This window comes from Aotus nancymaae, unplaced genomic scaffold (assembly GCF_030222135.1).
Source record: "Aotus nancymaae isolate 86718 unplaced genomic scaffold, 86718_ANA_hifiasm-v0.15.2.pri h1tg000016l, whole genome shotgun sequence".
In the NCBI taxonomy this organism is placed as follows: Eukaryota; Metazoa; Chordata; class Mammalia; order Primates; family Aotidae; genus Aotus; species Aotus nancymaae.
The window spans coordinates 16,317,323-16,340,528 of record NW_026988428.1 but is presented as its reverse complement, the minus strand read 5'-3'; the positions used below and the strand labels follow the sequence as shown (position 1 = coordinate 16,340,528).

Here is a 23,206-nt window from a genome sequence, read left to right as displayed (position 1 = left end):
ATATAATTTTGTATAAATAAAAATGCCTTTCATAATATAATTTTATAATTGTATACTATTTTATGTTTATTCTTACTTACAACTTTCTTCATTGCAGAATTCTGTTTGCCTTTTCCTTGTTTCTTCTCCCAGTTGTTCTCCTGCTTTATCTGCTTTCTTCTTTCAGCTTTCTTTGCCAAATCCTGCACCTTTCCTCATTATGTAACCTAATGTTTCATTCTTGGTTCTCTTCTTGGATAACCCTTGAAAAGTCTCACAAATATGTTCCCCATTCCAAACGAGTTAATAGAAATTTCTATTTCAGATTAGTTCTGGAAAACATAAGAACTATGTATATGGTTGAAAAAACATTAAGCCTATGAAAGTACATTGTTTAAGACATTTAAATATTTAATAAAGGACATTTCATTTTACACAACTACTAATCTGTATTAATCGGTATTTTCTTTCCCCTGGGCTATCTGCTTCAGTGGATTAATTGAGGCTCATCAGATATGATTGTAAGGCTCATAAAATTTCAATACATTTTCTGTTTTAGGAGACCTTAAATTACGTGACAGCCAATATATATTTATTACAATATATAATAAACTATTTCTAATCCATTTACATTTATAATAAAGAATTGGTCTGTTATTTTAACTCAGTCAAATATTTGATAAGGCAGAAAAATTTTTTCCCAGATAATAATAGATAGCAATTTTCTCTAAGTCATATTGCTATTTTACATTACAGGAAAATATTATTTACATGAATCATAGATTCAAAATTTAAAAATGTAAGAGTACAGCCTGAATTTGGCTTTCAGTTTGTTTTTTCTTCTATGAGCCTATTAAGTAAGCATTTTCCTGCTTTATTTGATATTACATGATTTATTTCTCATTATAAGAAAATTTACTTTTTCACATAAAACATATTTTATAAGAAATTATATCTATAACATTGTTACTTAATTTCACTCAAACTGTTAGAGATACTGTAATCTTGAAATTTATTTAACATATATCTTGAAATATATCTTTGTGAAATAGTTTATAGTGCACCCATTATCCTATTGCATTATCTGAATTTTTAAATATATGTTGAATTAAATTTTCTTACAAGATTTCATAATATTCATTCTTTTATTCATTTATTAAAAGCAGACTGTTCACCCTTTCATTTTGTGAATTTATATATAATCAAAATAAATCTTGGGTTAGATGTTATAAATTCCCCCAGGATAAATATATTTCATAAATTCCAGATATCAATTTTTAGACATAATATTAATTTTGAAGATTATGTATTTCAATTTATTATCAAATAACCTTTTTTGATGAAACAAAAACTCATGCTTGTGTCAACATTTAATTGAATAAAACTACTTTGTAGGAGTTTGACAAGAAAAACAGAATGAAGCACATTTCTCCAAAATGTAACCTCAGGGACTCATGTGTACACAGTTTTCACTAAGACATTCTGCTTACCAGTGCTTACTTAAGACCTTAAACTTTATATCCAGTTTCTAGAATTGCTTGTTTTAACTAACAGAGTAACACCCACAGAAAAGATGAATAGTCTAGTATCTAATTTAAAGAACATTTTCTAGATTTGTAATATCTTCCATGAAACTTTTACAGACTTGTTCAGCATATTTTTCTCATGTTAACTCCTGATGGCTGATTTAAACAACCTTCTCAGTTTTTTTCCTTATGACCATAAACTGAGTTATAGCTTCTAAGGCTCATCTAATATTTTTTAGATATTATTATACTGATTTTAAGTTTCTCTGGTCAAAGAGGAGGTCCCTTATGACAATATTGAAATACCTGAAGAATATGCTACGAATTCATTCGTTCTGATACGATTATAATGTACTTCATTTGGGAATCTAAGGTAGGTATTTACATAGTAGGAAAAATGGCATTCTAATGTTATGCATGCAACCTGAAGCAAGGATTCAAAAATCAAAGGCTCTGGAAGGAATTGAAAGCTATTCTTTTAAGAAACAAGTCCTTGTGTTTATCCCTTGTTCCATTCTTATTTGAATATAAAGCATTCATTCCCAGAGTATGCCTTTTAGTACTGTGTGCAATTTTTAATTGATAGATAATTATGTCATTCAAAAATATGTCACCCAGATGCCAGTTTAAATAGTAACATAGTTTACAAGGTATGTTTCACCAGGAATTTGGACTGAGTCCTTACTTGTAATTAATGATAATGAGAAATGCAAAGTTGCTATTGTTTAGGAAAAAAAAAAAGGAAAAATTCCTCTAAAGTCTGGAAGACTGTATGACATAGGTAATCTTACAACTTTTTTCTTATAGGTGGTTTAGAATCTTTGAAAAATCTTCAACAACTAATTTTGGACCATAATCAGTTAATTAGTACAAAAGGTCTTTGTGATACACCTACCATTGTATACCTAGATTGCTCCCATAATCATCTTACTGATGTTGAGGGCATTGAAAATTGTGGATTGCTCCAAATATTGAAGTTACAGGGAAATTATCTGAGTGAGGTAATTGCTTTGAATTAATTGATTTCTATGATTAATGCAACATTTTTCTTTTGATAGAAATACCAATCACATTTTAAAAGCAATTTTGAGTAATTTTTTGTTATTTTATTTATTACCATGAAGTAACCTTTATCAGTAATATTAAATATTATTAAGTTAATTAATTGAAATTTTATTCGTGTTGTAAAAGTCTATTATACTTTATGATATGCAGTTTATTCAGAATGTATTTGTTGTTAGTTTTGGAAGGCTTTATATTTTTTAATTGGGCTAAATGATAAAATATTTTGCTTAATATAAACTTATGAACCAAATTTAAATATAGCTTCCATCCTTGGAGAATCTTGTTTTACTAAGAGAATTGCACTTGGATGATAACAGCATTTCAACTGTGGAAGCATTCTCTTCATACTGGCTGCCTTTACTACAGAATCTTACTATCTCTCAAAACAGGTAAAGACATACTTTACTTAAAAAATAAATCTAGTGAATGATTGTTTAAAATAAATCTGTGATGTTCATAAACTACCATAAAAGTTAGGATTCTCTAATAATTCAATGAGAGCACATCAAAATAAATTCATATATAAATTATAAAGATAATATTATAAAATTTTTAAAAATTAAGATGATTTATTGGCATACCCTAAAATTTTAGTCAAATTTTAATTGTCCATTTATCTTTCTAATTTTACTTCTTCTCAAAGATGCACTTGTAGAAATCTCTCAGGGCAGATTTGTTTGTTTATGTTTATAAAGAGCATAGTCCTTGGAAAATACAGGAGGTAGTTAATTTAATTCAGAAGGATGTCTCCTTCTCTCAAATGGTACTTATTAAGTCCTGGAAGGACAATTTTTAATCTGCTCTCAACTTGCATGTCTTTTTGTAACTCTTAGGGTGGATTTAAATTTGATTTCCCTAAGGATATAAAGTAACACTTAAAAAAAAAAAACCTTAACATTAAATTGAAATGAGTACCTGCTTCAGAGATCTATTTGAGACCACCAGACATCTGGATCTTTGCTGAGAATAACTGGCTAAACCAAAACAGAAGCACAATATGTGTATTTCTCTTCTGCTTAATATTTCATTGAAATCTATTCACTCTAATATAATTAATTCTTCATCAAAGGCACAAAGAGTAGGGCAAAGAAACTACCTTTAACAAGAAATTGTTTCTTTTAAGTTATACAGTGCTCACAGAACACACGAATAAGGACAATATAATTTTTACATATATACCTATTTTCCCCCAAAATATATAAAATCATCTCTCAATCTCTTCCACAATAGTGTTCATCTTTTAAGCAGGTATATACTAAATGACTTAACTTCTATCTATTAAACTTTGGCATTGAAAACAAATCTGTATTCAAAAATCTCCTCAAATTATTTTAATCCAATCTAAAATTTAAAATTTGACTTGAGTTTAATAGTACATTTGTTCCCAGAGCCAGCACCATCAGATAATACTGCGTAAGTAATTTAGGCAATTCACAAACTCATTGGATCTTTTCAGAATATTTTCCAGGTAAGAAATATGCTTTCAAAGTGAAATATTCAGCTATGTTTTGGACATATACAATATGGCATTGAGGGATAGACATACCTAACGTATTTTATAGAAGTGAATCTCAAGCCACATTAATGAGAATAAAATATTGAAAGAGATTTTAAAGAAAATCAATAAAAGTTTTTGACAAATAATGCCTTTAATTTCTTTAGGCAATTTAAATTATCAAAGACAGTCTATTTCTAAAAATTAAATTTAATGCTAGCTGATAGAGTTTTGCTCTATCAGTATGATATGGCTTATGCATATTGAGCTGATAAAATGGCACTTATATAAACTAGAGAATTAAAATTTTTTTAGAATTGATCGTGATAATTAGAATGATTCCTCCAAATGTTTTCTATTTATAATTTTCTTTGCCTAATCTTAAAATCTTTGAGTATTGAGATGGGGTTTACCATTTGGGGGATAGAAAAATGAGTCCTTACCCCCACAGAGCATTTTGGCATAAAAGAACTTAATTTTTTAAACTCATCTATACCAAAAAGTAAAATTATTATATAATATATGTGATTTTGAAATTTTAAATAACACTGTCACTGATATTGGAATGTATTTCTTCTGGGTCTCTCAGAGCTCTTTGTACATGTAACCTTCTACCATTTTTGAGAGGTTGAAGGGAGAAGGTCCAAGAGCATCAGGGAAATGTCATTGATAGCAATGGACATGTAGAATACTAAAATGGTTTTGTAATATCATAGTGTAAAAATAGTCTTCAACCTTAGGCTATTTCACAAGTTTATTTTCACTAATTGTGGAAATTATCAATTTTAAATTATGCTCTTATATGTTAATTGATGTTTTTAGACCTATATTAGGTTTGATAAAACTCGGAGTCAGCAAATCTGTGTTTAAATATTGAACCTATAACTTGAACAGTGGATGTTGAGCAACTCTGTCCTCACTATTTGAGCTTCAGTTTTTTTCTCACATGTAAAAGTGATAATGCCTACCTTACCTATTTTATGGGATTTTAATAATGATCCAAGAGGAAAAGGAGAAGAATTTTTAAAATGTTATATTTGGATTTGTGTTTTGTAGGGATTTTAAATTATATATCATTTCCTTTAATTTTTGATATTTTCATCACAAGGAAGACATTATATGTCAATATGCCTTTTTTCCCCAACAAAAGGAATACATATAACGAATGATACTTAGTACATATTGTTTGAAATAATTATTTCATCCTGACTTCTGTTTTAAATTTTCGTTAAGACATGTGAGTGTTTTAAGTTTGACTCAGTGGAGTTCTAACTAGATGACGCTCTTGCTTTATAAGCCTTTTTACTTCCAATGAGACTCTAAGTAGGAGCAGAAAGTGGAAACTCTTACCCATTGGCTGTTCATTGTACAAATCTTTTGCTTTTTGTCGTCTTTGAAATTTATCTCTTTTTAATGCCCAGGGCTAATGTGACAAGGTCAAATGGTATTAGGTTTTCACTAATGTCCTTTGTCTTTCTGGTTTGAATTTTCTTGGAAAAAAATATACACAGAATGTCAGTAAAAGGAAAAGTTCTAGAGGTTTTTTTTTTTTTTTTTTTAAAGGGTTATACTATTAAGTTTCTACCATCCTAATGAATAGTTATAAAAGTGAATGAGTAGCCAGATTTCTTGATTAAAATTTCAGAAGAAGAAAAAAAAACATGATTTTAACAGCATGGTTATCTGAAAGTATTAATTTCAATATTACAAAAAGATTTTGTCAAAGCAGATATTTCTTTGACTTATTTTTGAAAGATTTATTGATTTTTAATTCTAAAAACTTTATTAGTTATTTTCATTTGAGGTCTTTTTGTAACCTATGTGTTACCATATAACTTATTGGCTAAAAACATGAGATATTCTGAAAAAAGAAAAGAAAAACTGTATTCTGAAGGATTTAATATGTCATTACTACTAATATTTCAAAATCCTTTCACTAGAAGGGTGAAGAGTTAGTATTAGAAATACATTAAAGATAGAGCACAAAAAGAATATTCTTGTTAATAAGTAAATTTATTAAAATTTTATTTTCATTAAATAATTTATATATATAAATTATAATTATTGCAAGATATATATATATATATAAACTCAACTAATTATGTATAGATAAAGCTTGAAGTTCCTCTATCCCTCCATCTACCTCCACCCCTTTTCCCTTCCCTTGAACTTTTTTCTTTCTTTTCTTCAATATCCATGTGAGATTTCAGTAAATTTCACTGTTATGGAGTATATGTACAAATAATTCAGAGTATGCAATGGCCAATATTTTCTCACTTTTATTACCTTGGATAATTTTCTCCTGGACACTGCTTTTAAGAAATGGCATCTTATATGTTTAATATGAATGGTAATATTGTATATTTAGGATTGACAACATTTAGAGAGATCTCCCAGCTTCATTATATAATCTACTTTTTCATCAGTAGAATATCTTCTTTCTCTCTGCTAATGCAGAAAGGGATAGTACAAGAGAGAAGTGAAGGTCAATACAAGGGTTAATCTTCTGCCAGACCCCATGATGCTTCCAGTCACAGTGTTACTTTGTGAGCTTCTTATCCGAGAATATAAAAATAATAGATTTTGTTGCTGGTGGTGGTGGTGGTGGTGTTTTCTATGGCAGGGAATTTGTAGAAATAAAGAGGTAAAGGATCCTTCCAAGACAACTGGAAAGAGAAAATAAAAAACATGAAAGCAATAAAAGTGAAAATTAGTGCATACTTATTTTGTACCAGAGCCAAAGGATATTTTGAACAGTTATGAAATTCCGACATTTTATAGTGGGGATTAATTCAGAAGATTTTTCTAATTGTGACATATATATATATATATATAAAACATAAAACATATATATATATATATACACATATATGTTTTACAAAGGAGTTTTTATCTTGCTTAAAGATTCAGATGAGCTGGTTCAATTTTAATTTCCAAATAGCTACAGGTAATGTGATATTACAGTACAGAGTAAGTGTAGAATATTCCTAGTTGCAATGCAAATCAAACGAGTTAGTTTACCCTTTATAGCTTTTGTTTCCAATGACATGGGTACTTTGAATATCACAGTTTTTGTTTGAATATGGGTTTTTGATAACAATTATAACTTAGAAAACAATGAAAACCTTTAAATGTAGGAGGAAGATTTATTATTAGATTTAATATGCATAATGAATATTAATTTTAAGTATCAATGTATTTTGGCTAAGTTTAAGTCCATTCTGTTGAGGTAAAACATTTTATATTATTCTGTTCTTAGACTCATTTTTTAATATATTGAGTATATTTCCAATTTAAAAGTAAGTCCAGTTTAATTTTAGATACTTACAGTACTATAATACTTTCAATTAATAAAGAAAAAAATTTGAAAACAAAACTAGTGACTAGTCAGTTCTCCTGTTGAAAATAAGTGATATTTAGTTTCTACCTTAAAGGTTTAGGTTACCTGTTTCAGGCAGGGAAAAAAAGATAACATAAATTCTTTGTGAATTTGGCCTTATATGAATACAAAACAACATAATTAGAACAAAAACACACTTATTCTTATTTAAATGGCAAATACACATCAAAGTCCATGATTTTTGTGATTGAAAATAGTAATCTCACAATTTCTTTTAAAAAATGAATAGAAATCTTTCATCATAAATGCTTAGAAGTCTCTAAATACTGCATTTTTAAAAAGCACTGTTAGCAAATGCTGTAATTGTATTATTGTACAATTATAATAGTATATATAAAATTGCATAAAATGTATTTAATTGTGTCATTGTATTAAATAAATGTATTGTTATATAGTTAGAATGGTAACATTAAGGACATTCCCATTTAGAATTTTGATGATGTTTATGTTTTTGTTTTCAGTTTAACAAAAATTGTACCACTTTTTCATTTTGTTTCATTGGAAAAACTAGATATCAGCCACAATTGTCTTTCTGGTAAGTTTAGCATCATATAGTATACATATATACTTTAAATAATACACTTTTGACTTTCTGTTTCAAATATGATAAGGGGTTGTTTTAAATGCGTAAGTTACCAGCATTTATACCTAATAAACCTGTAAAATAAAGCTGCTCAAGTAATTCACTTGAAATTTTCTTTTCACTTTTACAGTCATATTATTTCCATATCTTTCTGGTAGGCCTAGCCTAAGTCACAATTATGTTTTATTTACAAGTCATATATATTTTACTTATAAAATGAATAGCCTAATGAAGATGAGTAAACAGTGTACCTTTCTAACAGGTATAGAGTAGTCACCCATTAAAAGTTTATTAAAGAATCATGACTTGAATTGACTAACTCCTTCCTTTCCTCAAAATTTTCTCAGTCCCATTCCCAATCCCAGTCAGCCCGTTCCTAGAGGCAGCCACAGTCTGAATTTGTCACCACAGATTAATTTTGTCTTTATATTAATAGGATCAAACAGTACATTCATTTTTTTCCATAGTGTCCTCTGTGATATTCATCCTACCTTCCACTACTTTATATATTTATTAATGGATTTATTTTTCTGAAGTGTAATTTATTGTTTGAATTTATCACAATTTGTTTACCTATTCCCCTGTTGAACATACTTTGATTGTTTCTGGTTTGGGGCTTATGAATACAAAGTTCCTATGGTTCTTGTATGAATATTTTTGCAAACCTAAGTTTTCTGTTCTCTTGGGTGAATGTGTAAAAGTATAATTGTTGAATAACAGAGCAGGTATAACTCTTAAAGAAACTGACATATTATTTTCCAAAGTAGTTGGAACATTTTACAACCCCACCAGGAATGAGAGTTATAATTGCTCCGTTCCTGAGAGTGTTTAACAATTTACTGTGTTATCTCATTGTGGTTGTAGTTTGCATTGACTTGATGAATAAAGATGTTGAACCTCTTTACAAGTGTTTATTGGTGATTTTTGCATCCTCTTTTGTTGTGTCTATTCAAGTGTTTACCCATTTTGAAAATTTGGTTATTTTTATTTTTCTTATTGATTTACAAAAATATTTGCATATTCTGGACATCATTGTTTTATAAATATTTTCTTATAGCCCCTATTTTAGCTATCAGTTTTCTAAATGGTATATTTATATGAGTAGATATTTTTAGTTTTATGGTTATTTTTGTGTGTCCTTTGTAATAAGTTTTTCATTTCCAGATTGAGAAGATAATTCTCTATGCTTTATTCTAGAAGCTTTTGTACTTTTCATTTTTACTGTTAGGCCTATGATCCATGTCAGATTAATTTTTATGTATGGTGTGAAGTAGAGGTTGAGTTCATTTTTTTATATGGATATCCAGTTGTTCCAGCCACACTGATTGAACAAGCTTTTTTCATAATTGAATTACTTTGCCATCGTTGTGCAAACATTGCTTTACATTACATTGCTTTACATTTGGTTTTCTTTGGAATGTGTTTTCATTAATTGCTTTTCTCGTAACTATGGTTTTTTTTTTCTATCTATTTGGATGTCTAGTAAATTTTAATTATATGTTGAACATTGTGGGTAATTCTACATAGAACATTGTAGATATTTCAGTAAGTTAGGGTGTTGCTGTCTTCCATTAAAGGATGTTAACTTTTATTCTTGCAGAAAGTTAAATTAATGATGAATAATTTTGTTTCTGCTTGGCTTAGTTTTGTTCTATTTTAGAACAAGTCATTTTAGTTTTCAACTCTTGGTGCATCCCCCTACCCCAGGACATAGCCTTCAAGCCTGATGCATAGTCCTGGATTCTAGCCAAATCTCTGAGATGCTCAATTAGGTCTCCTGTTTGCTGGGCTCCAACTCCAATATCTTGCATTGCTGCATGAACTTTAGTATCAACTTTCAGCTTTTATCCCTAGGGCAGATGATCTCTGGTATGTTATGGAGAGGCTTTTCCTGCCTGTGTAACACCTAGTACTTTTCCAAGGATCTATGGTAGATCTCCATACTTCTTCCTGCTCACTCCCCAACATACACAAATACAGCTTCTCTGTACTTTTCCCCACAAATTTCAGTCTCAGTTTTAATCTTTCTCTCTTCAGCTCAGCAAAACAGCCTTTGGTTGGGCTCCACTTTGTGAATTTGTGTAGAAAACCACTGTGATTACAGAGTGATTGCAAGCTCACCTGTGTATTTTCCTTCTCTGAGTAAGGCTTGAAAACAAGTGCAATAGATGGATGGATAGATGGATAGATAGATAGACAGATAGTCTAGTTTTATGGTTATTTTCTGTGGGAAAACAATTCAATGTAAATTTCCCTGTAATGTACCCCAGATTTATCAGCTATATTACTCTTTTTTTTTCTTTTATTTTGAGACAGAGTTTTGCTCTTGTTGCCCAGGCTAAAGTGCAATGGCGCAATCTCGGCTTACTGCAACCTCCACCTCCTGGGTTCAAGCGATTCTCCTGCCTCAGCTTTCTGAGTAGCTGGGATTACAGACATGTGCCACCACATCCAGCTGATTTTGTACATTTAGTGGAGACAGGGTTTCAACACGTTGGTCAGGCTAGTCTCGAACTCCCAACCTCAGGTGATCTGCCCTCCTTGGCCTCCCAAAGTGCTAGGATTACAGGCATGAGCCATTCTCCCGGCCTATATTTACTTTTTTAAAGGTAAAAAGGTTCACGTAATTTTATTTAGGTATATATTTAATTTTACCACTTAACTATTACTTTATATTTCACTTCTTCAGATTTTTATCTCATTTAATCCTCACCCTGTGAAACAGATACGAACCTGAATTGTGAAGCAGATTTCCATAAAGTTCACACAGCTGCTAAATGGTAGAAACATACATGCTGACAATAGTCTATGTTCTTAACTCAATATAGTCATCTTTAAAAAGCATATAGTATTCTGCAGAAGAAATAAAATACTGCTTTTCTTTAATAGCTAACCAGTAAATACAATGCTCATAGATGTATATTTGTTCTAAATCTTTGATACCTTTCCAAATGATGTTACTTATTTTCTGTAGATCTTACAAGTGCCATAAAGTGGTTTGATGCATGCTGTTTTCTCCGTGAATTGTCTCTTACTGGAAACCCACTTCTTCAGGAAACAAATTGGAGGTAAAAAGCATTGTTACACCCCATGAATATCCTTTATTATAGTTGCAGAAAAAACAATTTGATAAAAATTGTCCTATGAATAACAATTACCTGGGAAAAGTTAATTAAAAACTTAAAGTTATTTTAAACCAAAAAAGTTTTGTAAAAGTATTTTAAAAAATATTTTTATTCTAAAATAATTTTCTTGCACATGTGAATTAATACAAAATTGAAATTAAAATTATAATGCAAACTATTCATTATGTTACAAGTTTAGTGTGATATTAACTTGGGCTTTGTATTTATAGAAAATATATTTGTTGAGGATTTTTTGTTTTTGCCAATCATTTAAATTACATAGCTTCCTACTTAAATTATTTCCTTTTTGAGAGTAATTTGGTTTTATTTTATTTTCCTAAAAGAGAAGATTGGTGTGTTAAAAAGTTTGTGTTATAAGCATGTACAAATAATTCTTGCCCCTCTTTGAAATACTGCAATACCTAAAGCTTAATACCTATTGTAAACCAAGAACAATACTTTGTAATTTTTAATAAAGTTTCATAGAAAAAAATGTTCTCTCATGTACACCTCTAATAATAGACTAACACCATTTCCCCCAAAATGACCACCAACTTTTTTCAAAAATTATCTATCTTGTGACAACTTGCATATCATAATTTTTATCATTTTTATGAGTATGAATATTTTGTAAAAACTGGACATTTTTATCATCTTAAAAAATACCTCATCCTTTTTTGCAATAAGTCCCTCCCCCAGTATTGTGAAAATATCTCTCCAGTCTCTATGGCTTTCCTTGTTTCTGGTGAGAAATGTCTGCTGACATTCTTGTCTTTCTTTCTTTGTCTATGGATAATTTTAAAATTTTATCTTGATCACTGGTTTTCAGCAATTTGATTATGATATGCTTTTGTGTTGTTACATTTAGTTTACTTGAGATTTGTGAATTCTCTTGGATCTGCCATTTTCATAAAATTTAGAAAATTTATGGCCATTTTTTTCAGATGTTTTCTTCTAGCTTTCACTACCTATTCTGTCCTAGTAGGACTCCAGTTTCAACAATATTAGACCATTTGAATTATCCTAGAAGTTGCTCCTATTGTTTTCTTTTACTTCTTATTCTTTTTTCCCTTTTTGTGCCTTACTCACTCTGAATAGTTTCTATTGCTATGTCTTCAAATTCTGATATTTTCTGTTTAAATATCTACTCTGTGTTCAATCCCATCTAGAGTATTTTTCATTTCTGACTGCAAATAAATTTTTCATCTATATAAATGTATGTATTTCTTAAACATTTGTAATTTATCTTCTAAGCATGTCATGTTTTCTAGAACCTTATTGAACATATGGAAAATATTAATAATGGCTGTATTATTTTAACATCCTTATATGTTCTTTCCATCATCTCTATCATTTGAAGGTCTACTTGCATTGATTTTTTTCACTGATTCTGGATCATATTCCTCTGCTTCATTGCATGCCTGATCAGTATTGGTTATATTCTGGACATTTTGAATTTTATATTCCCAATGCTTAATTTCATTGTATTACTTTAAATAGCCTCCATTTTGTATTTGGTGTGCAGCAGCTAAGTTACTTGGCACTAGTGAAATACTTTCTAGGCTTGCTTTTAAGTTCTGTTAGAATGGTCCAAAGAAATCTTTGGACTAATGCTAATTTAGCACTACTACTATGATGCCAACTTTCTTAGTATTTTTCCAGATGTATCATATACAGAGACACGCTGGTCTTGAAATCCTGGGCTCAAAAAATCCTCTCACCTCAGCCTCCTAAAGTGGTGGGATTACAGGTGTGAGCCACTGCACCCAGTTTTGTATGTATCCCTTTAACTTTGGCTGTGAAAACTAATCTTATATATGTCAGTTCCTATAGTTTTGTCTTCAGTTTCTGTTGGTTCTTTCCCCTGACCTTAGATGGCTTTTTCTTACACATCAACAACACATTACTAATTTGCCCAAGCTTAAGTGAATTACCTATCAGAATACTGAAATAATTTGCATATGTCCACTATGAAATTTTCCACTGTGGAATTGGTGATCATTCTACACTTTTGTCTTTTTTTAATGCTCAGAACATTCATTTGTGAGATGGTTTCACATTTTTTATTGTATATTTGATATTTTTATATGGTCATTTCCTGGCACATTAAGGCAGGACAAGCCAAGCATAAACAGGACTATAATTTAGGAAAGTAAGTTTGGCAATACAAACATGCTAAGTATAGGGGAAGGTACACATTTACTAAAATACAGGTAACAAAATATATATTGGGACCATTAGAGTTTAAATCAAATCAGAAAAACTTGTCAACTTGTTCAGACAGTGAAAATGCATTTATAGACAAAACATAGACTAAAAAAAAAATTGCTGTAACACCTGATCCTAGTGCAAAAGCTGTTGACTCTTTGCCCTGATTTGGTTTCTCTGCAAGGTGTGGTCATGTCTAGGAAGACCCTGGGATCTAACACTAACAACTTTAGAGGAGTAAAAGATATATTACAGAATAATTAAATGTCTGGTTATGTTTAAGAGTCCTATATCTTACTTAATGTACCTAGAACAAGCTACAAGAGTCTGGGGAATAGTCTCTCCTCCCACTCTTGTCTGAGGCTACTGCTAACCTCTGACACTCTTTCTAGATTAATTGGTTTCCTGGATTTGTTACTTGGTCTTTAGTTAAGAAGATAGAAGCATTTTTACACCAACTCAAACACTTGTGTAATTTACTGCATATTGGTATCTTGTGTATCTTAGAAGAGTTATCTTGGCCCAGAAAGTCCATTCTTTCTTTTTTCTTTAGAGCTCATTTTCCAAAAAAGTTTCTAATTGCACACTGTTATTTAGGGAAATCTGGCATGTTTCCACATTTTAGAAAAAAATTTGTCAACTTACTGTTTAGAAATATCTTTTCCATGTGCACATTAAGCTGTGTTATATTTCCTCACATATAGCACAGAGGAAAGCGTATGACCTAGTATAGTGGTTCTCAAAGATGTGACTCTTGACATCATTCATCATCACCTGGAAAACCAGTAGAAATGCAGAATTTTTGACACCATCAAAATCTACTGAATCAGAACCTTAGGAATGGTGTTCAGCAATCTGTACTTTAACAAGCCCTTTTGATGATTCTGATATATAATAAAGTTTGAAAATCGCCATTTTAAAACAAGGATATTCTACCCCTACCCCATACTGTATGATCCTGGACAAGTAACATAATTTTCTTTTTTAGATATGGGGTCTTTCTGTGTTGCCCAGGTTATCCTTGAACTCCTGGGCTTAAGCATTTCCTTGACCAAAGCATCCTGAGTAGCAGGGATAACAGATGTGTGCCATCATGCCCAGTTCTGATTTAACATTTTTATGTCTCTGAATCCTCAGTAGTAAAATGAGGATGATCATCTCATGGGGTGGTTATGAGAACTGAATGGTATAATCCACATAATTTATTTAGAACAATTCCTAGAACTTCGTAAGCTAACAAAAATTTACTATTTCCCATTACCATATTAGCCAGAGTATACATAGATTCTTATTCAGTCACCAAGTATGTAGTGAACTCCTGTGTGTAGTGTCCTAACATATTGGACATTTTGAATGAAATTTAATGTAACCCATAATTTCAAGTCATTTTTCTAATCATGTTAGGGATACAAAATATATGATAGAATTGATAACCATGAAAAATAATAATGATCAAATACACTAACATAGCATTCACTCTATGCTCAACACTGTTCTCATTTAATCTACACAATATGCCTAATCAATGTGTATGTAACCCTGCATCCCATTTTATAGTTGAGAAAACTGAGTCACATAAAGGCTAAATAATGATGAAGGTTACAAAGCTATCAAGTAGAGGAACTAGGAAATCTAACTGATGCAGTCTGGCTTCAAAATCTACACATTTAACTCTTAGATTTTTTGTACCTAATAAAACACTGGTGTCAAGTGATTATTGTAGGCAACACATAAGCTTTAGAAATTTGGAAAAATCACCTCAGTTTAGTGTGACCAGGAGAAACTGCCTTGGTTAAAGGGGCACATTTTTAATTAAACCTCAAAAGTTTGCTAAGATTTAAAATCATAAAGAAATAATAAAAATAATTCTGGTGGAGGAATATCCAAAAAAAAAGTAAGGAAGGTGAGATATGTAGTTAAGCTCTGTTTGAAGCTAGTTGATTCAAATGTAAAGTGAGTATACTGGTAAATACCACTGGAGGGAGATGAGAAATCAAGTACTTACAGTATGTCAGAGAATAGACCAAGTATTCTCTCTATATATTACTTTATTTCACAGCAAGTTGGGTTCTGTAATTGTCATTCTCATTTTAGATAAGTATCACAAAAGCCTCAATACTTTATGATTTGAATAGTACTTATCTCATAGGGTAATATAGGTTAGGCTTCACAACAAATAACCCAGAAATCTATGTGGTTCAATACAAGATTATTTCTTGGTTACATTCCATTTGATGTGGGTTCAATCTGTATAATGTAGGCGAACTCAGAAACTCAGGCTGCTTCCATTTTGTAGACCTGTGTCATATGATTTCAGTGTCACCTGGCTTTTTTAAGCTAGTGGATTGTGGTAGGAGAGAGAGAAAGGGACCATAGGAAAGGTACTACTGACATATAACCACTCGGCTTTCAGAAGTGGCAGTGATCACTTCACTCATATTCCATTCAGTTGACTAGTTTCATTTATGTAACTAGTCATATCACCAAACCTACCGCAAGAGAGCCTAGAAAAGGTAAAGAACAAGAATATCAGCCAACACTAGCAGTCTGGGTGAAGGCTAAATATGCTACCACATGAAAACATGTTATAGAGTGTCTGTCACCTGGCACACTAAGAAAATATTAGCTATTGTTCTTTCAATGAACTGTAGAAAAAATTTGAATATATGTGTGGTCATAAAAATGGTAGATTATATGTTTAGTTCTGAATATATTTCTGGCATCATCCAGAATAAGCATTTGGGGAAGACAAACTGATAAGAAATTAGGAAACAAGTGACCAAATTTATTTATTAGAGTTCAGGGATTATAAAGGACTAAAATTCAGTAGTGGAAATTGCCCCAAATTGTTGTATAGATTCTTCCAGAATGGCACGGGAAGGGAACATATGTACCATATATATGTATATGGTATTAGACATACATATATATATACACACACACATACTCTTTCAATTTTTAAATTTTGATAATATATAAAAATTGAGGTGCAGAGATTAATTAGCATACATTAGATACAGCATGTTTGCATGCACAGTTTTCTAAAAAATGTCAAAATATCTAAAAAATAATTCCTAAAAACATCTAAAGTATAAAATTTTCCAGAGATGGAAAGATTAAATAAATATTGTTCATTTTATTATATCCTTGGATAGAAAATACTTCAATCTTGTATAGTTTATCATTTCCTGAATAGCTGGACTACAGTTTCTTAGCTTTGGATCTGTTTTCTCTTAAAATTATTTTTATAGGGTTATATCCTTGATATTATTTCTACTCTTTTATTTACACACAGTTTTAAAAGTCAATATTAATATTTTCAATTAATATTAAAGTTAATGTATAGACTATTTCTATTTTTAGATTCTGTTTTTATATTAACAGCATAAGAAATATTTTTTAACTTGGAATATATATTGTTTTCCAAGTCATACTAAACATATACTATTTTTTTCTCATGGCTTTCTTTTACTTTTTAAGAGTTTTGCTTCTGAAAGACAAAACAAGAAGAATTTTATGTTCTGAAATAATCTCTTTGGGTAGTGGGGATTCTGTAGTTATAAAAATGGCAGTCTACATTTTTAGTTATGTATATATTTCTGGCATTGTCCCAGGCACTTCTTATTTCTACCAGAGAAAATTCGTCACTGCCTCAAGGCATGGGTTATTTTAGGGACGTTTCTAATATTTTACTCATTCAGGTGTGATTTCAGGGAGGCAATTAAAAATACCTTAGTAGGACTCATGTAATGAGAACATACTCTTCCTCTCTCGTTCTCTTATAAATAAGATCTTTTAACTTACTAACTAGCACACAGGCTATCGTTAGGGCACAAAATCCCTGTCCTCCTAAATGTCCAGATGGCTTTTCTTCTTATCCAATTTATAATAAGCTTATGGCTTCCCTCTTGCCTTTTTGCTTTAGCAAGTTGACATTTTGTTTACTCAGAGATAGATAGCTCTCTTCATTTCTTGGGGAAAGGATATCAATCACTTTTCCTTACTAGCATTGTACATTAATCTTTATCATGTGCCCTTTGGATGTATATGGTCAATTCTCAATCTGGAGACATTTGCAGCACCTTGAATACAAATTTTCAGACCAGTTTCCTTAACTTTTGTTGAATGCAAGAACAGGATTTTAAAAATAACAGAAGGAAACATAATTGGTGATGATAGAACTACCATTCAGATCTTGGAAACAAATTCTGGAGGGTGCAAAGGAGTATATTTCCTTTATTTTTTAAAGGACACGTATTCCTTTACACAGAGAGTTTAACAGCTTGATCTGCAGTACTGAATTGTGTAGACTGCACTTAGTTTGTCCATTTCAGGTGTGTGTGGTAGCACTTCACTGAGATCTGTTAAATTGAGAAATTTCATTTATATTCATTAATTTTCAAAATGATATAATCTAAAACAGCCAACTGAAATATTATATCCCTAATAGAAAAAAAATTGTTTATTATTTTTCCTTCTGGTTACCTAGTACCAGCATAGTCCCTTGTATGTAATTCTAGACCTTTCAGGAGCTGGGCGTAGGATCCCCTTATCTGAAATAGAAGCAATATTTCCACTTACCTGTAGTGGCTCAAGTTCTGGGGCTATGCTTCTTTTAAATTGGGTTTAAAGTACTCCTAATCTCCAAGTTTTTGATCCTAATTTTTAGGAGCTAGATCTTAAAGTGAAACTTCTTATACAAAATCAAGAATATGATTACATTTAAAAGGCACTGCTTGGCAGGTGATATTATTTATAAAGAAAATATCAGATGAGTTGTTTTTAGGTGGATTTTTTTCCTAGTAATTACATGGGCCAAGTCTAGATGAAAAATAAAAATTATTAGCTTTTCCCATTCAGAGCAAGCCCTTTACGGGCCATGATTTTTTTTGTTAGGTGTTGAGCAAAAAGGACATGAATTATCTTGCTGATTTGGTGTCATTTTCCATCCAAACAGCTGTCACATTGCCAGTTTCGACAACCAGAAACAAATTTAATGTCTCAAATAATCTTTCAATGTATCTTTTTTATCATTTTGTTTGCATGAAGCATGAACACTTATTTTATTGAATAAAATATGCTTGTGGGAAAATACCTTGACATATTTTATTACAAATTTGTAAAGTTAAATATTCACATTTTACTGCTTTTGCTAAGTTTATGTACTTTAGAGTTTTACAGAAAATATTTAATGAGAAATAATAATGTAAGAAAATAGTATTTATATTATAGGTATGAAAAATTATTTGGCTATTATAATTTCTATGTTTAAATGAACTTTTCTGTACTACAGTAATTCTCACTTAAGAATGTTGGTTGTCAAATTTCATTTAGATCAGTTGGCCTATACTTTATTTAAGAAATTCATTTATCTAAAGTGTTTTAAATCTGGAAATCTATAAGAAATGGATTTATTAATCAAAGGATCAACTCAAACTTTAAGCAGTGTGTTCCAATGAACTTTACGTAACCCCTTGATACCAACAAAAGGATTAGTTATAAATTTTCCCAATTGTCTTCTTACTTTCATGTCTAGCCAGTGATAACAGGGACAAAGCTGATGTACTAAAAAATCTCTTTTTAAAACTTAATCCATAGACTCAGTTTGAAATCTCCTTTGGGAATTTCTTTCATTCACTAATGATTAATAGAGCTTCTTAAGTGGTAGAATATTCACCAGGAAGTTTTCACCAAATGAAATATTGGTTGAACCCTTGATTAGGAGGAGCCCAGCTGGAAAAACTAATGTTGAGATCTCACGGTAGTCTTATACTTCATTTCCAACATTTATCAACTGGTGATAGCACTTTCTAATATATTCATCACAGACTCTTAGAAGTCTGCTTTTAGAACTTGAGGCCAATCCATGTGCTGCTCTATTATGCAGTTCTGAGGATTGTCCTTTAATAAGTAAATAACATGAAGAAAATATTTAAAATAAAACACCAACTCCAATCTCAATATCGATTGTATAAATCACAAATTTCAAGATATTGTTATAGTCTCAAAGATCCAAGCAAGCTAAATATATACATTCAAAAGAATTCCAAATGCTAAATCATTTGGGAACTTTTTATGTAAAGGTGGTGAACATAATATCAAAATATACCTTATGTAAAAACTCAAGCTCTGTTGATTCACACTGTCTAGAATTGTTCCCCAGACCTGAAATATTGTATGTAATATTTATATCAGTATTTGTGTCCAAAATATAGTATTTCATGGTAAAGTTGTTACTTTTTTCCTTGCTGATCTGGTATCAGTTTCCATCTGAACAACTATTGAGTAGTAACAGCTGCAACAACTAGAAACAAACCTATAGTTCCATATTATCTTTGAATGTATTTATTTTTATTGTGTTTGTTTTTGGGAGTATAAAATATTTGTTTTATTAAATAAAATATGCTTGTAGTAAAATATATTTATCTGTTCATTTTTCTGATGAAACAAATTCTTATATTAGATTATTTTGTTAAAATGGCTCTTCATTCTGTCATTAATTATTCTGCATAGAAGCCCAGTGTCTCTATGTATTTGAAATGTACACCATTTTACATAAAGAGTATGAATGCTCAATATACATTTACATAAATATGCACTGTTTTACATAAAGAGTATGAATGTGTCTTGTGTGTCTTATTTGAAATGTGTGCACATTTCAAATAAGACACACAAGACACATTCATACTCTTTATGTAAAACAAATGTTCATTGCAGCACTACTCACAATAGCAAAGACATGAAATCAATATAAATGACTATCAATGATAGATTGGATAAAGAAACTTACCAGAAAGATGTGGAAGTAATATAACTGGACAAAGAAAATGTAGTACATATACACCGTGGAATATATGCAGCCTTAATGAAAACAATGACATCATTTTTTTTTGTGGGAACATGGATGAAGCTGGAGGCTATTATCCTCAGCAATCTAAGGCAGAAACCAATACTCCATGTTCTCACTTATAAGTGGGAGCTTATAATATTAATATTATAAGTGAACAATATTAACCAGTGAACAAATTATTGTAATATAACAGCCACTGTGCTGTGCCACAATATTTCTTATTGTACTTAGCAAATTCTTCTGATATCATTGATATATAAAGTGTGTAAAGTATTGTACAAGCTTGCAACTAAGCTTTTTTTCTTGAACATTTAAAACAGTGTTCAAATGATTAGAACTGCAGATTTTTCATTTAAGTTTCCAATTTAAATCGGAGCATCTCTGATTTCAACATAACATGTGACAGTCTGTTTTCTTCCTAATGCAGTGGTTCTTATTCTTTAGTGTGCATAAAGAAGGCTATATTTTAAAATTACAGCTTACTCCAACCTATCAGCAGGGTTATTTCATACGATCAAAGACTGCGTTTTTCTTTTTTTCTTTGTTTTATTTTAGGTTTGGGAGCATATGTGAAGAATTGTTACATGGGTAAATAATGTCATGGGGGTTTGTTGTACATATTATTTTCTCACCCAGGTATTAAGCCCAGTACCCAATAGTTATCTTTTCTGCTCCTCTCCCTCCTCCCACACTCCTGGCTCAAGTGGACCCCAGTGTCTGTTGTTTTCTTCTTTGCATTCATAAGTTCTTATCATTTAGCTCCCACTTATAAGTGAGAACATGGAGTATTTGGTTTCTGCCTTAGATTGCTAAGGATAATAGCCTCCAACTTCATCCATGTTCCCACAAAAGAAATGATGTCATTTTTTTAAGGCTACATATATTCCATGGTGTATATGTACCACATTTTCTTTGTCCAGTCATATTACTTCCACATCTTTCTGGTAAGTTTCTTTATCCAATCTATCATTGATAGTCATTTATATTGATTTCATGTCTTTGCTATTGTGAGTAGTGCTGCAACGAACATTTGTGTGCATGTGGAAAGACTGCATTTTTCAGAACATCCCAGGTGCCATTGATACAGTAGTTCATAGACAGTCATTTCAGAAAAACTGTCCTGCAGTGCTGGAGGCACACTGTAAGGATCTAGCCTTGAATTTCTGTCTCAAGAGATTTAGAGAGTGAATAAGAATTAGTTTGCTAGACCTTGGGATTATCATGGTAGCAGCCTGAGTATTTTCTTGCTTTGATGGTGTCTCCTCGTTCAGCCAGAATGAGACCTGAAAGGCGGCTACTCAAAAGGGTCTCACAGGTGTTATTGCATTTGCACTACCACTGTGGATCCAGGATCACTTTTCCTGGTGAAAAGTATGGAAGTTTCAACAGCTTACTGTTACTGTTTAGCTAGAAATTATTATACTATAGGAGAAGAAAAAGTCTGCTTTATATAACTCCTAAAAGATACAACTTAAAAAATAAAATCTGCTTTATTAATTTTCCTTGTAAGAAATAATCTGTTTCAAAGACTGGAACATGACATTAGCAGACCTCCTTCTTTCATGTTCATTCAGTCAGGTCCACTCTAGAGATCAAGGTGTCAGACAAAAATCTGGTTGACATCCAAAGAGTTAGAATATTAACTGTTGGTTATTCTCATGGGCTATTTCCAGCAAGTTGTTGAAGCTTTATGTTTAGTCTTCAAATTTAGGAAACTGAATCTTGAAAAATGTCCAGCAACAGAATCAGAGTATCTTCTTTTGATACTGGCTGAAGAGACGCATTCTTTACTGCCAGTACCCTTTATCATTACATCTTTAAAACATCATTATTTCATACCTGACATTTTGTAATCATAACCAAATAAGTTATTTTGATATTGCAGTCATGCCTTTAAAAAAACTTGCATGAGTACTTTTATGGAGATTTAGAATACAATGTAGCTTCATTAGTAATAAACAAGTTGGTAAGGTGGGATACAGATAGCTGATTTCTTCATTTATTTTTGATCATTAATAATTTTATTTTCAGAAAGTAAATTTTCTTTGTTTTGGAGAGAGCCCTGGTCAAAGATTATCCCTGATGATTATTGCTGACTATCTTATAACCCCTGTGATGAATAGCTGTTATCTTAATATAACATTTTGCCTTTGAACCATGTCTTAATACAATGAGAAACACAATGTATGTTATTTATTTATTCCTGGTGAATATGGTAGTTTATTATTTGGTAAACATTGATAGCTTCAAGACTACTAAACAAATTCAAAATATATGGACTCATATTTTCTTACCTTGATCAAACTATTTATTAGCAAACCATCAAGCTTTTTATCTGCTTCATAATATTGTATCTGATAATTACCTTGAAGAAACAAATCCAATTGCTTTTCCTCTTCCCTTATTTAAATATTGATAAGAAAAAGTTTTGGTTTTCTTTCATGGGAGCGAGCGGAGTGAGGGTTGGGAGCTATTTCTATTCTCAGTACATGAAAAACTAGTGTTTTTTTTCTTTTATTGAGGAAAACATATTTATCTCTTGTGATTATTTTTTATTTAATATTACTACCCAGACTACCAAGATTATAACTATACACAGAGATACATAATTACTTTTGTTGTTCCTAGGCATTTTTGTCTTCATAGGTAACTTCTTTTGTAATATATATACACATGCTAAAATTATATTTCACAACTGTTTGTATAAATGAATATTACATCTCAGACTATACAGTCTAGGTAGAGATGTGCCTGAAGTTTTATTTCTTAAATCTTAACATTTTAATAATCTCACCTTGTCATTTAATGTTTAGAAACTATTAATTTCTTTTTTTAATTAATAAAATTTATTTTAGATTAGTCATAGGGTAGCAGCAAAACTGAGCAGAAAGTACAAAGTTCCCACATACCTCCTTGCCATATATGCACAACCTTCCCTGCTATCAACATTCTTCACCAGAGAGGTGTATTTGTTA

The 23,206-nt window shown here is 30.9% G+C and overlaps 1 protein-coding gene across 1 annotated transcript in view; it reads left to right on the top strand.

Moving 5' to 3' along the window:
• The window catches only part of LRRIQ1 (leucine rich repeats and IQ motif containing 1), a 219,348-nt gene that overhangs the window by 53,546 nt on the left and 142,596 nt on the right, over positions 1–23,206 (top strand). Inside the window, exons 11-14 of the mRNA XM_012442102.3 lie at positions 2,313–2,506; positions 2,832–2,959; positions 7,927–8,000; positions 11,023–11,116. Coding sequence (XP_012297525.2) covers positions 2,313–2,506; positions 2,832–2,959; positions 7,927–8,000; positions 11,023–11,116 — 490 coding nt within the window. The remainder of the gene's footprint in view (positions 1–2,312; positions 2,507–2,831; positions 2,960–7,926; positions 8,001–11,022; positions 11,117–23,206) is intronic.